The sequence below is a fragment of the Theobroma umbraticum genome, unplaced genomic scaffold (genome assembly GCF_002168275.2).
Source record: "Theobroma umbraticum cultivar Fairchild unplaced genomic scaffold, ASM216827v3 scaffold_56.0, whole genome shotgun sequence".
Taxonomy (NCBI): domain Eukaryota; kingdom Viridiplantae; phylum Streptophyta; class Magnoliopsida; order Malvales; family Malvaceae; genus Theobroma; species Theobroma umbraticum.
Window position 1 is genome coordinate 11,803,462 of NW_018397256.1, and position 17,148 is coordinate 11,820,609.

At 36.4% G+C, this 17,148-nt stretch overlaps 2 protein-coding genes across 4 annotated transcripts; one reads left to right on the plus strand and one right to left on the minus strand.

The window, feature by feature from the left end:
* The first annotated feature begins 423 nt into the window (after nucleotides 1–423).
* LOC110410211 (nuclear poly(A) polymerase 4-like) lies at nucleotides 424–6,767 on the plus strand. 3 transcript variants are annotated; one of them, XM_021419812.1, is made up of 13 exons: nucleotides 424–1,124; nucleotides 1,206–1,283; nucleotides 1,650–1,757; nucleotides 2,203–2,265; nucleotides 2,361–2,522; nucleotides 3,292–3,405; nucleotides 3,483–3,545; nucleotides 3,633–3,962; nucleotides 4,051–4,215; nucleotides 4,354–5,376; nucleotides 5,477–5,572; nucleotides 6,133–6,209; nucleotides 6,293–6,767. In XM_021419812.1, exons 1-13 carry the CDS (start codon nucleotides 993–995, stop codon nucleotides 6,318–6,320), a joined length of 2,439 nt encoding a protein of 812 aa, XP_021275487.1. In that variant the 5' UTR covers nucleotides 424–992; the 3' UTR covers nucleotides 6,321–6,767. The 3 variants fall into 3 exon arrangements, with proteins under 3 accessions (XP_021275487.1, XP_021275488.1, XP_021275486.1); XM_021419813.2 differs by having other exon boundaries at nucleotides 6,296–6,767; XM_021419811.2 differs by having other exon boundaries at nucleotides 6,133–6,767.
* Nucleotides 6,768–6,964: 197 nt separating this feature from the next.
* LOC110410210 (kinase family with leucine-rich repeat domain-containing protein) lies at nucleotides 6,965–10,764 on the minus strand. The gene is made up of 2 exons (XM_021419810.2): nucleotides 7,855–10,764; nucleotides 6,965–7,748 (listed from the first exon to the last, which is right to left on the minus strand). Exons 1-2 carry the CDS (start codon nucleotides 10,460–10,462, stop codon nucleotides 7,303–7,305), a joined length of 3,054 nt encoding a protein of 1,017 aa, XP_021275485.1. The 5' UTR covers nucleotides 10,463–10,764; the 3' UTR covers nucleotides 6,965–7,302.
* Nucleotides 10,765–17,148: the final 6,384 nt, after the last annotated feature.

Genomic DNA, 17,148 nt, shown 5'->3' on the forward strand with positions numbered 1-17,148 from the left:
TTGATAAAATCATAATATTGGTGAGGCATTTTATGGAGAGGAAAATCTTTATCTTATTGCATACCTTATCTTTAGTGGTCGGGAATAATTAAATGAAGATTCATATGAAAGATTTTTGGAGCACCGACCCGCCATTTTCCGGTTCTGAACCAAACAAAGCTCTCTTCTTTTTTGGACACCAGGGTGTTTTGGCATGTGCTCTTTACTTTTTTATCTCTTTAACCCGAAAATCAGTTAGAATTCAAGAAGCAAAGAATTTATGCATATCCCAAATTCTCCTCCTTGGGTCAGTCTCATTGAAGATTCGCTTCGAAACTGCTGAGAAAAAGAAAAGCGCGTGCAACACTGTACTTTTTACTGTAATTAATTCCCCTTCCGGTTCACATCTGCATCTGTCCATAAAATAATCAAAATAAATCTCATAAATTCAATAATTAATTATTTAGTCAGGCATCTAAACGAAGGGGGAAAAAAAAAAAGAAAAAACGAAACCCTACCGAACGCTCGCTTAGCCCACCGAAACGGCGAAGCCCTTTCTCCTCCCTTTCCTCCTCTTTCTCGATCTTTCCTCCCTTCCTCCTTCTCTTTTGTCTTTGCGCACTGTTCTTCAAAATCGAGTTTGGATCTGTGTCTCTCTTGCTTGAAATTCCGTGTTTTATCTTCTTCGGTTGAATCCACTGAACGGTTTTCGTCCCTTTCAGCGAATTAGGGTTTCGATCTGTTTTTTGTTTTTGTTCTCTTTTTTGTTTTCTCAAAATTGAAAAGGACAAAAAAGAAAAAAAAAGAAAAATTTTCTTTATGTTTTATTTTCATTGTTTTCCATTATCCCTGATTTCGCTCGTGATTTTTGTTCTAATCTAAATTTGATCACTTATGATTTGCTACATCGGTTTGTTCCTTGTCACGGTTGCTTGAATTTGTTCCGATTTCTGGTTAAATCCAAGCTTGCGTGTCTTTGGGGTCGTTTTTTGGTTGCTTTAGTGCTGAAACCGATGGATACTCGGAGCCCTAACGGATCTTCGCCGCAGCAATCACAGCCTCTGAAGAAATACGGAATCACGAAACCGATATCCCTCGCTGGGCCAAGTGAGGCGGATATTCTACGGAATACGGAATTAGAGAAGGTAATGTTAGTCTTTTTTTCTTAACGATTGCATGTTTTCAATGATGTTTAATTCACGACTTTTTTTTTCTTTTGTCTGTAGTTTTTGATAGAGTCAGGGCTTTACGAGAGCGAAGAAGAAGCTGTGAAAAGAGAGGAGGTTCTCGGCCATATCAATGAGGTAATAAACGAATTATCGAGTTTCTCTGCTTTGTCCCGTTTCCGTACAATGAAGAAAAATGTTTATAGTTGTTGGTACATCGCGTTTTGGGGGCTATTGGTTCATTTGCTGTACACCTAGGTGGAAACGTGGGTTCATTTGAACCTAGTTGGCTTGCATGTTATGGTGATTGCAGTGTCATATAAATCTTGAATTTCTATTAATTAATACATATTTTTTTAAAGATTTTTGATGTGAAAGAGTGAACTAATTATAAAGGAGAAATGCACTCCAGAAAGCTTTGGCATGTTCATATGTCTGCATAAGCCGTTTTATCAAACTTGATTTTTATGTGTAAATGTTGTGACAAAATTATGTTTCTTGTAGATTGTAAAAAGTTGGGTAAAGCAATTAACTCGTCAAAGGGGCTACACGGATCAGATGGTGGAGGAAGCAAATGCTGTCATTTTCACTTTTGGGTCTTACCGTTTAGGGGTAAGTATGAATTCTTAATTCCTATATATTAACATCTATTTCATTAATTTTTGTTCTAATTTTTGCAATCATAGAAAATTGGTTTGAAATTTTGCATACGCGATTAGCCTCTGGCAGGATTTCTGAATTTGATAAGAAAAAGCCTGTGGATATAAATTTCTCTAGGTTTGCAAAAGAAAAATGTAACCTTTATAAATGTCATTTGGTATTTGGTCATTGATGAAAATCTAGCTGTCATACTTTGGTTTCATTGTGCTTTATTTCGGTGAAAATTTTTAAGTTCTCTTGGAGGGCACGTGCTTTGTTTGTTGCTGTGCCTTTGATGTTAATTTTGTTTAGTGTGTTATGTTTATCTTTTGTCTCTTTTTTTTTTTTTTTTCTGTTTCACAAGTAAACTGGATATCTTAGATATTGGATGATAAGCAGCAAGTCACTATTTTGACAGGTGCATGGTCCTGGGGCTGACATAGACACTTTGTGTGTTGGGCCATCTTATGTGAACCGAGAGGTGTCTTTATTATGGCTACTTATCTTGTTTATTTTCAGTTATGTTGGTTTCCATTTAGTTTAAGTTTTACTAATGTTGAATTTGAGTTTCTCCAGGAAGATTTCTTCATTATTTTGCATGATATATTGGCTGAAATGGAAGAGGTCACTGAACTTCAACCGGTGCCAGATGCTCATGTCCCTGTAATGAAATTTAAGTTCCAAGGGATATCAATTGATCTTCTTTATGCAAGTATATCTCTATTGGTTGTTCCAGATGTAAGTTTTTAGTCCTTTTGAGCATTTTTTGGATCTAACACTCTTCTCAACTCCACTGCATCACTTGTACTCAAGTGAAGACCAAGAATGATTTTCTTTACATACTGCAGGATGTTGCAAGCTATTCTATGATAAATATATCTTTCTGTCTCTCCTTTTTTTATCTTGATATGTTGTCAAGTAGACCTTATAACTTTTTTGTTTTATACTAACTAGTAACTGCTTATAAGTATCGGGTTGTATGAAAATCAGTTATTCTTTTGTATAAATATCTTGTTTTTCTTCTTAAGTAATGGTCAAATCCATTTTCACCATGGACTTTTTGCAATTCATTGATGCATCCTAACGTATGAGTTTTATTAGTAGTCCATTTGATTAGATCTTTCCTAAAGAGTTTTAATACACAAAAGGGACACTTTTGGCTTTTTAAATGAAAAAAAAAGAAAAGGCATATTAAAATGATTTTGTAGGGGTCAAAATGAATTAGTTGGAGGGGTCTTGGAATATTTTACCTGAATTTCTGTTTGACATGTGAAATGATACCACTGCTGAAAGGACTGGCCGAAATAGATTTTTCATTATATAGTTTTATGAAAAGAGTTCCTGTGGTGTATGTATTTATGTGATAAAAGTGTAAAATTTTCAGTGTATTATCTGGTTCCGATGATGTATATATGTATATCATGAAAGTGTAAAATTTGCGGCAAGATGTCTAGAAAATGCAGTGCTGTCTTGTTGATATCTATGCTGTTCTTGAACTAATCAACAGAACCTTGATATCTCACATGGGTCTGTGCTGCATAATGTTGATGAGCAAACTGTTCGAAGTCTTAATGGGTGCAGGGTTGCTGATCAAATCCTTAAACTTGTTCCAAATGTTGAGGTGAATATTGTGTATGACTACCCACACTTGTTTGGTTTATACATTTTTCAGTCTTCTAATCCATTGTATAATTCTAGCACTTCTGCATGACGCTTAGATGTTTGAAGTTCTGGGCCAAAAGGCGTGGTGTTTATTCCAATGTAAGACTGGTGTTTATTGGTTTCCTTTTCATTGGCTTGTTTGCTTTCATTTCATGTTCTTAATTTTTTGTATGTACTTGTTAATAGGTCACTGGATTCCTAGGTGGTGTGAATTGGGCGCTTCTGGTTGCACGGGTGTGCCAGCTGTATCCCAATGCAATGCCTAGTATGCTGGTTTCTCGATTTTTTAGAGTATATACTCAGTGGAGATGGCCAAACCCTGTTATGTTGTGTTCAATAGAAGAGGATGAACTTGGCTTTCCCGTTTGGGATCCTCGGAAGAATCCTCGGGACCGGTTTCATCATATGCCAATAATAACTCCTGCATACCCTTGCATGAATTCTAGTTACAATGTCTCTATAAGCACTCTTCGCGTAATGATGGAACAGTTCCAATGTGGTAATAGAATATGCGAGGTGAGATGACAAATGGTTATATTATCACTTCTAGCTGCCTACATTGAACTATTTTTGCCTTATCAAAGTAAATTTTGTCTTCATGTAGGAGATTGAGCTGAATAAATCTCAATGGAGTGCTTTGTTTGAACCTTATCTTTTCTTTGAGGCATATAAAAACTATCTACAAGTTGACATAGTTTCAGCAGATGCTGATGATTTGCTGGCATGGAAAGGCTGGGTGGAGTCACGACTTAGACAGCTTACCTTGAAGGTAAGCATCAACTTTTCTGTTCGAGGAGTATCTATTGAAATTTGAGCCATTTTAGCTTATTTTATCATTATGGCGACTTTTAAGATGATGGTTCAGTACATTGAATATCTTTCCTCTTTCTTTCATGTCATTCTGCAGATAGAGCGGGACACAAACGGGAAGTTGCAGTGCCATCCTTACCCAAATGAGTATGTAGATACATCCAAGCAGTTCTCACATTGTGCTTTCTTCATGGGCTTGCAGAGGAAAGAGGGAGTGAGTGGTCAAGAAGGTCAACAATTTGACATACGTGGGACAGTTGATGAGTTCAGACAGGAGATAAGCATGTACATGTATTGGAAACCAGGAATGGATATTTATGTTTCTCATGTTCGTAGGAGGCAGCTCCCTGCCTTTGTGTTCCCTGATGGATATAAACGGCCTCGATCATCGAGGCATCCAGGCCAGCATACTGGGAAAATTTGTGAAGATATTACAAGGTCACAGTCAGGGTCAGTGGAAAGACAAATTAAGAGAAAACATGAAGATGAAACACTGGATGAAAAACTGGACAAACCAGATAAGCGGGCCTCAATTAGCCCCCAGCGGCTGGAGTCTGTTTCACCAGAAAGTAGTGCAAGTAGGTCTGGTGGAACATCTCATATTAGCGATGGTCAAGTGTTTACACTAGAGCGCCCAACAACTGGGGATGTTGATAGCAATTCTGTGCTTAGGCAGTCTAGTGGGCTGTTAGACAGTGAAAAAAGAAATGTGGGGATTAGCATCCAGCAGGCTAGAACTGTTGATCAAGGGTCCCTCGCCATAAGTGGGCAGACTTCTTTAGATGTTGTACATAATCTGTCTGTAGTTAGAAATATAGAGTCAGCTGAACAGATGGGGGAACCTGTTCTTAGGCAGGAGTTGCTTTCTCTATGTGAAGTTCCTGATTCTGAATTGAGGGAAACTTGCAAGACTGGAGTGAATCAAGAGAAAACTGGGGATTTGGCATCAGCATACATGAATGATGCAGAGACTGGATCTTCTAGGAGAATTTTAAACTGGAAAGGAGGTGGTGTTGGGGTTGATCAAGAGGTAGTCAAACCATGTAATCAAACAGCAGTAGTAGAAATTGCTGAAAGTGTATTTGGGTCAAGTTCCAGTGCACAGAACCTCAATTGCGAGGTGAGTTTCTCTGTTTGAGGTATTTGGGTTAAAGATTGTAGCGGATGGCAATGAGAATACTGGAAGTTCTGGAGATAGTGAGAGTCAGGGATCTTTGCAGGGTGTTGTCTGCAGTGCAGATTTGGATTCTCTTCTGGAAAATGGACATCTAAATGCAAATGGGGTTTTCGAAAACAGCTTGTCTGAAGAAGTAAAGGTTTCAAATCTAACTTTTGGACATTAATTAATGAATATTTTCTTATCTTTTACTTTCTTATCTCAAAATAAGGTAGAAGTGATTCTTTTACTTGTTTGTTCCTTTTCCTTTTCTATATCGTTGGGCCACTGTGTCTGTCAATTCTGGTTCTTATACTTTATTTTTAAGAAATGAGCATTTGAGCACAAAAATGGTCATGACCTAGTGTGTGATGGTGTGGGAACAAAATCTTTGTATCTGATGACTTTGAGGATCTTGTGACTGGTGTTCTATTTTAGGAAATCTTTCAGAATTTTTCATGTAATCTTGCAAGTGTCTTCCTTAATCTTTTTTATCATGTTAATTTTTTACACCCAGCCGATCTCCTAACTGGTGCATATGTGGTGGCAGGTCCTGCACCACCATCATACGTGCTATGTTTCCAGTAACTGTGCTTAAGACTCTTGACTCTGTTTTGTGTCTAAGGCTCAGATACATGACCTTCCCTCTTATTTCTTATGTTTTTCTTGACAAGTTTTGGGGACCTAACTTACCCTTTTTACTTCTGTTTTCTTGTATAGCCAAATATCGCACTCGGAAAGGTTGTAAATTCTCAAGATGGAGCTAGGTCAGAAACTTTGCAGAAGCCAGTGATGAGGCATGTGATTTTGGAACTTCTGTTTTGTTTATGCAAATTATGATCTCTTTATGCTGTTCTTTTTGGTTTTTGATTATTTTTAGCAGGTTGAGTTTGAAGTCAACGGCATAATGGTGTTGTAGATGATGCATTTGGAGAATCTTTCTTACGAAAGGAGTAGGGCCAGCACCTCGGTAAGTGTCACATTAATTGCTGGCTTTCATTATGATTTTACAGGTATGAACCTGAGTGTGACTGGATTGGGAGCATATTTGGCCATGTGGTGGAGAGTTGGGTTGTTTGGCTCATACGTTTAGGTGTGTTGTGCTGTGTGTGGTTTTGGCTTTGAGGGGCCAAGAAGCTATTGAAGTGTGCTGGTGCTTTAAAGACTGCTATCTCATTTTTTGCCACCGAGTGTTTTGGCATGCTTCTTGCCTCCATTTATGGATGAGTCATTCTTAATTGAGAAAATTGTAAATAAAAAAAGAGATGGTGTTGTATCATTAGATCTTTGTAACCTTATGTAATCCTTTGTACATTTCTACTAATACAGTTTGTCAATGGTTTTTAATTAGTTAACTCATCTCTCTCTCATTCGTTATTACACTTGCGTCTGCACATGCTCGCATGCATGCCCACTGACAGTATGCGGATCTTGAAGACACCTATCTTGCTCTTCTCGTTGGTATGATAATGTCGTCTTAGGTGTTTTGCTCATTTGAAAATTGTGAACTAGAATGTTGCCATAATCATTTTGGGCTGTCAAATCCTTCGAATGTAATAATGCAGGTTATTTTTATTTGCATCTTGAGTAGAACACTGGAAAGTCAAATCAAGTTTGGAAAGACAGATTGATTGGAAAAGAGAATCTGATTGCTTAGTATGTAGAATCTGTGACTACTAAGTTGCCTTTTGTCACTTCAGACAGTGATCCCATGTTGATCGTCAAAAGTGCGTAAATTACGAGCAAAGCTGGCTTCCATTCTTGGGACAATCCGATGTTAATCGTCTTAAGTGTGGATATCACGAGCAAAGCTGCTCCCACTCTTGGGGATCTTGTGGACGTGGTCGTGCAGATAGGGCTGTTTAATGAAGTCACCACGGTTATGGTAAATCAGACACTGTAAATTATTCCATCATCTTCCTCTGATTCCTTCTTGCTGCGCTTGTAACTACAAAGATAAGTGGCAGTGCCAATAAGTGGAGCTACGCCAAAGTCGCTTGCCACATTTTTCGCTCCATTATCACCAGGAGTACCACAGCTACTAAGGACGTGCAAGACTTCCTTCATGGAAGGCCTGGTAGAGGGCGATGCACGTGTACAGACGATTCCTACCTTGTATACCATAATCATTTCGTCCAAGTAGGATGGTCCTTTTATCTCTGGATCAAGTATTTCATCTATGGGCTTGTCCTCTAGGACGCGCTGCCACGCCCATTCTACTAGGCTTGTATTCTCATCCGCGCTATTTGCTTCTCTTCCTGTCACCAATTCCAGGAGTACCACCCCAAAGCTGTAAACATCAACCTTTGCATTGACTTTTGTTGTATATGCGTACTCTGCAGAACAAATGACAATTTTGTGTTAAAAGGGACGTTCTAGATTTTCTGATTCCAAAGATATTTGAGAAAAGGACACAGCAGCCAAGTTTTGACTATTTTTTACCTGGGGCGATGTAACCAAAAGACCCTGCAACTGCGGACATTGTATGAGAAGTAGCATGCCTACTTAGCATCTTAGCTAGTCCGAAATCTGCAATTCTTGCCTTGAACTCCGAGTCCAACAAAATGTTGCTAGACTTCACATCACGATGGATGATTGGTTGAGGGCAATCATGGTGCATGTAACATAGGCCCTGAGCAGCTCCAACAGCAATTTGCAACCTTGTTGGCCAATCCAGGACAGCACGGTTAACCGAATTCGTCCCTGACATTGACCTTCTCTTCTTCCCATGAAGCCATCTATCAAGGCTCTGATTCTCCATGTACTCGTATACCAGAAGCTTTGAATCTTCACTGGAAATGCAACACAATAACTTCACTATGTTGGAATGGCGAATGTTGCCCAGTATTTCAACTTCTGCTAAGAACTCTTTCTCAAGCTTGTGATCCAGTTTCTTGCTATTCCAAATTTTCTTCACGGCAACAGATTTACCTGAACTGTTAATGTCGATTTTGTAAACCTTACCCGAGCCACCACTTCCGATTAGATTACTATCTGTCAAATTGGACAGTATGTTTCCCTCTGTAAAATCCAATCTCTGGAACGAGGTCAGCTTCCATGTTGCTAGATAATGTCCACGCTTTTTCCTCCTACAATCTCTAACTACGAACAAGGTCATTAGAAGGATAACTAGGGAAACAAGGATGGCAAGTGCTATAATCATGGCAACATATTTAGAGGATAATTTTTTGGGCTCATCGAGTTTAGAGTAGCAGTCTGGAAGCTTTAGAATTGGAGCATCTGCACACAAATCTTCATTGTTCAGAAAACTGTTCTCATATGCAAGGTTATCTAACTGATTCGGGATCTTCCCAACAAGTTGATTGGATGACAAGTTGAGGAAAGTCAGCTTCAGGTTGCCAATTTCAAGAGGAATTTCACCAGACAACTGGTTTTCTGATAAATCTAAGTTAATCAGGTCAGGTAAAGACCCAATTGCGGTAGGGATTTTACCAGAAAGCTTGTTGTTGGAGACATTTAAAGTATCTAACGATCTCCATGAGATTATTTCAGAGGGTAGCTCACCAGAAAGATCATTACCGTCTAGAGACACAGTAATAAGGCGAGAAAGATTTGTTATCTCCTTTGGAATTTTGCCTGAAAAGAGATTGTTGCTCGCCTTAAAGACAACCAAATTTGACCAAGATGCAACTGCGGTAGGAATTTCACCGGAGAACTTGTTGTCACTAATTTCCAGCCTTGACATATTCCACGCGAGTTCACTTGGTAGTTCGCCCGAAAAGGAATTGTTGCTTAACATCAAGCTCGACAAATTGAGAGTTGTCCATAAACCTCGAGGAATCTCACCTGAGAACTTGTTGTTCTGAAGTTGAAAAGTGCGCAAAGTAGGGCAATTTCCAAGCGACTTTGGTACTTGCCCACTGAGGTTGTTTGTATGTGCAACCACTCCTTGTAGAACACCTGCAGCACATAAATTTTCAGGCAGTGGGCCACTGAATTGATTCTGCGACACTTCAAATCCTTCGAGCTTTGAGTGAAGGCCGAATTCTGGTGGCAAGACTCCGGTCAACCTGTTCTTGAAAACACGAAAATCTGTCAGGGCAGGAAGTAGGCCGATGCTTGTTGGCAACTCTCCGGTTAACTGATTTGAGAATAGGCTTAAAAGGACCAAAGATTGTAACTTCCCGAAGTCTTCTGGAATGGAGCCAGTCAAATTATTCATCGAAAGATCCACTTCAGCCAAATTCAACGCCTCGATGGGTTTGGGTATCTCTCCCGACAGCTTATTGTGAAAGAGATACAGCTTGGTTAGATTCTTAAACAAAAGCAACTTACTGGGCATAGGACCTTCCAAATTGTTTCGAGACAGGTCAAATTGCATTAGACTGGAAAGATTGTTGAAGCTTTCCGGGATTTCACCGATCAAATTGTTTTGTAGCATCCATAAGTACTGCAACTTCCTTAACTGACCAAACTCTTGAGGTATCTTCATGGGGACAAAATCATTATAAGCCGTGCGCAAAGCCTCAAGATTGGACAAGTCACCAATTTCCTTAGGAAACGTCCCATTGAACTGGTTTTGGTGGATGTTTAAGGTTTGCAACTCTGGCAATCTCCCAATACTAGGTGGAATATTGCCAGAAAAATTATTGGCGCAAATATCCAAGTAAGTGAGAGTTGATAATCGGTAAATGTCGTCAGGAATTGGACCAACAAACAAGTTCTGAGAAATGTCTAAGTATTGGAGTTTTGAACAATTGTAAAGTGTTGCTGGGAACTCTCCAGGGATCATATTGAAAGAAAGGTCAAGGCCAATGAGGTTTTTAAGGTCACATATTGTTGGAGGAATTCTTACCGTGATGGGTATCTTACGGAGAATAACTGCGGTTACTGAATTGTTGGTGCAGCCGATCTCCTGCCAATCACACGGTGAGGATGAGGAGTTCCAGTGTCCAAGGGACGGTGGATTGCCCAGTTGTCGTTTCAGGTCGAGAAGAACAGTTCGTTCTGTGTTTATGTCTTGTGAAATTACTTTGAAGGGTATGGAGAAGAAGAGGAGGAAGAGAAGTGATAAGGGTAATTCAGACATTTCGAGATATTTCCGATGGTTCGTTCCGGTTTGTTGCTAGTATTTCTTTCGCCGGGAAAAAGATGTGGTTAAACCGGTTTTCAAATTGCCGTCGGGGCTCTGGCCTTGGCCAGGATAGACACTGATCCGTGTCGCTATAAGTAAGGGAAACTTCCTGCGAGTGAAGTCCTTGCAAAGAGTTCCGTTTATTACACGCGTCAACCATGTCATCCTCGTAAGGGTCCCACTTGCACTGTCTTTGTTTCTACTCTACAATCTTGGTTAATTAACCTCACTTAACATTGGCTGTTTAGGGAAAAAAATCATCATTCTGTGTTTGTTTGATATTAAAAGCAGATAGATCCATTTGCAATAATTAAATAAGAAAATGAGAACTCTTTGAGTTTTCCAGGATGTATCGTCTTTCAGGCATAAATCAAGTAGGATCCCAGGTTATTTTATACTGTGGGTTTGTTGTTTCAAGAATTCCATTTTTTTTTCCTCTATAATCAATCTTCATACGGATTTCAGGGTGGACTTTTCGCTTGTTTTTCTATATTTAAATCTTGATTATGGTTATCAACAACGTGCTAAGTACCAAACGAAGCTTGCCAGTAAATGCAGTTTGAGAGGCAGTTCCGCAATTAGCTGCAAATCCATGACCCATTTGTTTGTGTGAAAGCCCTGGTGTCATGGTCAACCAACACGGGCTGCTGCTTTACTTGAGCCGATTCCGGCTCGGCTTTACAGCGAGGGTTGGCTACAGAGCTCTAACGGTAGAAGAAGAGAAAATTTGTTACATACTTTTTATGAAATTCATTAGTAACTCATAAATGGGTAAAAATATATAACAAGTATTCATTCTGATTTGAGGATTTACAGTTTTATTGTAAATGCTTCATCACCAAAGAAGAAAAAAGAGGTTCATTCAGTATTGGCCCAGCTTAAGTTTAAGCCGATGAAAAGCTATTTTAGAGTCAGTCATTCAACTCGCAGCAGCATCAAGTCAATGATTGACGCAAGACAAAACGTAATTGCCAACCGATGAGAAGCTTCCTGATGCTTGTATTTCCTGCACTCATTAATTTCCTGTTTGAAAAAAGAAAGAAAGGTTTGAATGCTTTGACTATTCAAATTGGCTTTACATGGTTTGGTTAATGTGTTGAACGATGCCTAGCTTTTGATTTTTTTATTCTACTTTCTAAGATCCTTTCCCACTTTTGTCTAGAAGAAAGAGAAGGAAAAGCATTGCTCATCCCATACTCCTCAACGGTCGTTGGCCAGCTCCAATGGGACTAATATTTTGTATTGACCACGGATTTAATTAAAAGTGTATGGCTTAAAAAATAAGCTGAAAGTTGCGTAAGTGGACAAATGGACGTAGCTTCTAGAGATATATATATATATATATATATATGGTTAAATATAACATTAACCATTATGCACGTGCACAAATACTAATTCTCTACCATTTGATTTGATATTTGCTGAGTATATATTAAAATGTCCAATTTGGATGTGCATGCCGTACTTACTGATGTAAGTATGTTTGCATTTGTGTGGTTATACAATAAATATGGGTTTATATCTTTCTACAAGCCAGGGCAAAATTCCAACCTTATTCAGCGGATTTTTTTGCTTGCTTTAGTTGTGGACTTGATTTTGTGTAGTTAGGTGGGGAATTTTATATTATAGACAAAAGGCTGTTCAGCTCAAAAAAGTAGTGCTACTTTCACGCCTCATAATGACAAGAAAGTTGATAATAAATATTCGGTGAAATCGGAACACAGGCAAGGGGTGGCGGGGGTTGAGGAATTTTGAAACTTTGAACTTACTTTTAGCATCCATTGATCTTTTAATTGAATGAGTAATTATTTGTGTACTTCAAATCAATACTTTGAGTCAGTGGAAGGTTTAATTTTTACTTCTCTGAGCTAAGCCATTCAGAGGTAAGGGTTTTGGAAGTGGAAAAATCTATCTCTGTCTTTGATCCAATTTCTAAATGTTAGGCGATACCCCTTTTTTTCTACCATTATTGCAGAAAAAACAGATATAAATGTTTCGATTGCAAGTGCCATGACCACTTTCACTGGAAACTAGATTGCAATCGTAGAAAATAATGAAAGAAAACTTGGGATTTGAGAGCCACCAATCCCACCACATTCAATTTTCCAAGAGAAAATGGTTGTCATTAGTGGAACCCTCATCAGGACAATTCAAATCTAAATAGTTTCAGCTTTTGCCTTAATTGCAAGGTGAAGGGTCCCTTCCTCCATTATGTGGAAAACAGGGGATGGTATCAATAACCAGTCAAAAAAGCAAGGGTCCTTGTCTTTTTCAAATGGAACAAATTAATTGAGAATGTCGCCAATCACGATTAGAGAAAGGGAAGTAGAGGGGATGGAAAACGTTGTGCGGTTGTTGAGGCAGCATAATGGTATTTAAAATCTACAACATGCCAGAACTCTGTGCAAGACTCGAGTCAAAACCATTTGATCATTAATGGCTTAGAGTTAGGGGTGTTTCAAAAGTATTAGGTTCAGGAATCAGATACAAGAAGGATTTGGATTTTGGATGGTAATATGTTTATTCTTTCACATTGGATCAGTGTTAAAACTTCTTAATCTCTTAATTGTGGGCATCAAAGTACTTTTATCGATTTAAATATAATTAATTTTTGTTACAAGTACATTATGTCATGAGTTAGAATTTAAGTCCAATTTATAAGATTAAACTCTACAAATAAAATTTAAATAGATTTATAAATTACAAAATTTTACATTCTCAATCCAAAAAACATGCTTAATAAGTGATAGAATACTCATGTTTATATATTTAAGATCTACCTCATCTGATGATGTGAGATACATGAGGAGAGAGACTCTTATACTAATTATAAAAGAGAGAGACTCTTATGCTAATTAATTTGGATTTACCTCTCATGGGGGTTTATATCAATGAAGATCCTTAAGTCTAAGTCAGTGAAGATTCTTAAGTCTAATCTCGTATGTCACGAGTTGAAACTTATATCTAATCTCATGCGATTTTAAATTAAATAAAATTTAAGTAAGCTAATAAATTACGGATTTACATTCTTAATCTAAAAAACATACTTGATAGGTGATTGATAACTTATGTTTATATACCTAATACTCACTTCATATCTTACTAATGTGAGATCTGACATACAATCATAAATATAATAATAATAATAATAATAATAATAATTAAGTTTGTAATTCATGATTTGATGAATTTTTAATTAGATAATATTAATTTAAAGATTGACGATATGAAATTTATGTAAGTAAAAGAATATGTATTTTCATGCATAACATCAAAATTAAAAAAAATTATATCAATAATTTTTTAATAGAAAATAATATTCTATATAAATAATTAAAAATTAAATAAATAAATAAATTTTGAAATCATAAAATAAAAAAAAGGGAAAAAACACATGAATTTCGACTTATCTTTTTAGCAACTAATAATTACTCAGTCAATTACTAATCATTCATTAAGATACACTATATAAAAGTTATAAAATTATTTATAATAGAGTAAAAAATAAATAATTATTTATTTAAAAATAATTGATAAAATTAATGACTACAAAATCATTGTTTACAGTTGCAGGGACCTTGGAGTAGTATGCTGGCTTGAACAGATATGTGATTGTGATCGTGATCGTGATCATATACATACATATATATATATATATATATATATTTTGAGTAATGACTTGGAGAGCATGATTCAACCTTGAGGGGTTGTTTAATATACGGTAAGTGAAGGACATTCCCTGCAATTAAATTGGCGGGAAGCATATTGTAGCATTTGATTAATGTTTTAGAGTTGAGAAAGTAATCCCTCAACAATGTCATTGCAATGATGCCCTTTCACTTAGAGGGAAAGTTTCCCTTAGTAAATGGATGGTAAAAAAATTTTATTTCCCAATTTAACCTCCCGACCATTCTTTTCTCTTTTTTGCTGCTTGTAAGAAGAGTAACCTGTTACTAACACATTTAGGTCAAATTTTACCATTAAATTCGAAAATGGAAAAGATTGAGACCTTGGGTTTTATAAATCTTTAATTCAAAATTTTGAGAAATTTATAAGTGTTTTGAAAAAAATATACGTTTTTTATGTTGAAAATTGAGACAAACATTTAAAACGATTTAAAATCAAGAAAATTTATTAAAGAATTGAGAGGATTTGATAGAAAAATGTGTTTGGGTACCACGATTATGAGAGAAAGAAAGCATAGGCACTTTAAAATAGTATATCCATCGATAAATGAAAACATTTATTCATAGATTACGTTTAAATTTTTGATAGCGGAAACGGTATTTGTCGATGATAGAGGTATTTATCTATCAATAGATAATATAATCTATCGATAGATTTTTATTTCGATAATATCTTTTATTTTAATTTATAAAAATAAATATTTAGTAATTTTATATATTTTAAAATTTAAATAATTAATATTAAAATATTATATTAATTTTATCATGTTATTAGTTAAAATTTTAATGGATAAAGTTGAAAAGTTAAAATTTTACATTAAAAAATATATATTTGTTTAATTTTATATTTTTATATATAAAGATAATTTTATAAATTTATATTACATTTTTAATAAAATACTTTTAAACTAAACACTACAATGTAATATTCTTAATAATCACATTTTTTGTAATTGTTACTTCTCTTCATTATACTAAATGCTATAAAAAATTTTTTTCATTGGTCATGTATCTAGTAATCATATTCGTAGTAACATACCTAAGCCAACCTTAGAATGGCGCCGGCTACTACTGCAGCCTGCAAGTCAAGCGAGCATACGAAGGTCCAAAAGCTGGAGGCTAAGCCACCCAACTGTTCCTTGATTGATCTTCATTTGGGCATCTCTACGGAGAAAGAGACTGTCACTGGCCAGTACCCGACGGCTCCAAGGAGTCCAAAAGGAGGGTTGCCACCGCCACCAGTAATTGTCTCCAAGTTAGCCTTAATAAGTTGATATTCAACTACTTGTCCTCACAATGCTGACTGGGTACTCTTCTGTTACAAACTTTGATTCAGGCTAATCAATGATTCAACCACGGTAAATACTGGTTTAGCTACTACCTATCCCGACGTTCGATTTATCAATGTTTACATTGAAGTGGTTTGATGTATGCAACCTTATCATGTTAGCTTTCTTCATCTCCTTTATTGTCAGGCGGCGATGACTTAAAAGCAACCTGGAAATTCACAGAAAGATAAAGTAAGATACTTTAGCATGTGATTTCCGTGAAAGTCAAAGATTTTGATCAGATTTCTTAATTGAATTTCAGTCAAAATGCTAGAATACGCAAGAAGAAAATGCCATGCTACCCATGCACTGCTGTAAACGTTCTCCAAACCTTACTCTGCTGCGGTTAAGTGTACCCCAACTCCCACCCTGGTTAAGAGTGGTTCTTGCTCAATTGCCTGTCCACCTCACAGCCTTGTTTTATTGAGTCTAGTACTTCCTCTTACCAAACGACAGAAGACATCCCATCGAACCGATGCTTGCTAAAATCTTTAAATGAAATGGATAACTTAATGCCTAAACTATTACAATTGACAGCTACTTGTTCTGATTTTAACAGTCGGGTCATGTAATGATTGAAATGCTATATGCGAGATTCAAGCAGGTACAGAGACAGATCTAAGATTAAATTCTTGACAAGCTAAAATTAAAAAAAAATTAATATCTTCGTGTATATAAAAAGTTTATATCAAAAAATATATATGTAACATGCTTTTTATAATTTATTGAAATTGAGCACAATGTTCTTTCATGTCATAAAATTCATTAATAATTGAAATTGTGTCAAATTTTCAAGCAATCTCTCTTTTTATATAAGTAACTATGTAGTCAATAAAAAAATTATCTTTCACCTTATTCCTAAGTTTATTTTTTATGATATTCATAATTGAAAATGACTTCCAATTTATTGCAATTGAAGCTATTTTTTCTTTTTTTAACTTTTTTCACTTAAAATGTATTTTTTTTAATTTTTATTATATATTTTATCTTATCTTGAATTATGCCGTCATGATTTTAGCTTTTTGAGTTTATAAGTTATATTTCTATAAGCTGCTTAATTAGTACTTCTTAATTATTGATGGATCTGTCTTTAGATTATTTGTCTGTTTTCATAAATAAGCATAAACCTATACATTTATTTCATTGTGACGGAGGATTGAAAAAAACTCGGAGAGACACTTGCTTTTAAAACAATTATATATATATTATATATATATATATATATGTATGTACATAAAATTAGAAAATTTTCAACGTGGGAGCAAGCACCCCCATGCCTCGGTATGTATTTGGGCAGGAAGCTGAACTTTATGTGCTAGAGAGAAAGACAGAGAGGAGAGAGTACCTGTTCTTCTTGTTTTTCCATCATCCAACGCACCATCTCCAGCTTTGTGAGTTTCGAAACCAGATTCACGTATATCTCAAGCTGCATTTCTTGATCGAGAACACTCTGCATCTTCTCTTCTCTCTACAATTTAAACATTCTTTCTCAACTTGTGTAAGAGACTTACTATACAAGTTGGCCTATTTTGAGGAGTAGCGTTACTCGTTGCGTTTTGATGGTTAGATCCATGCAGTCGTATTTGCCACTGAGATGAAGGGAGCAAAGGCTAGCAGCAAAGAGAAA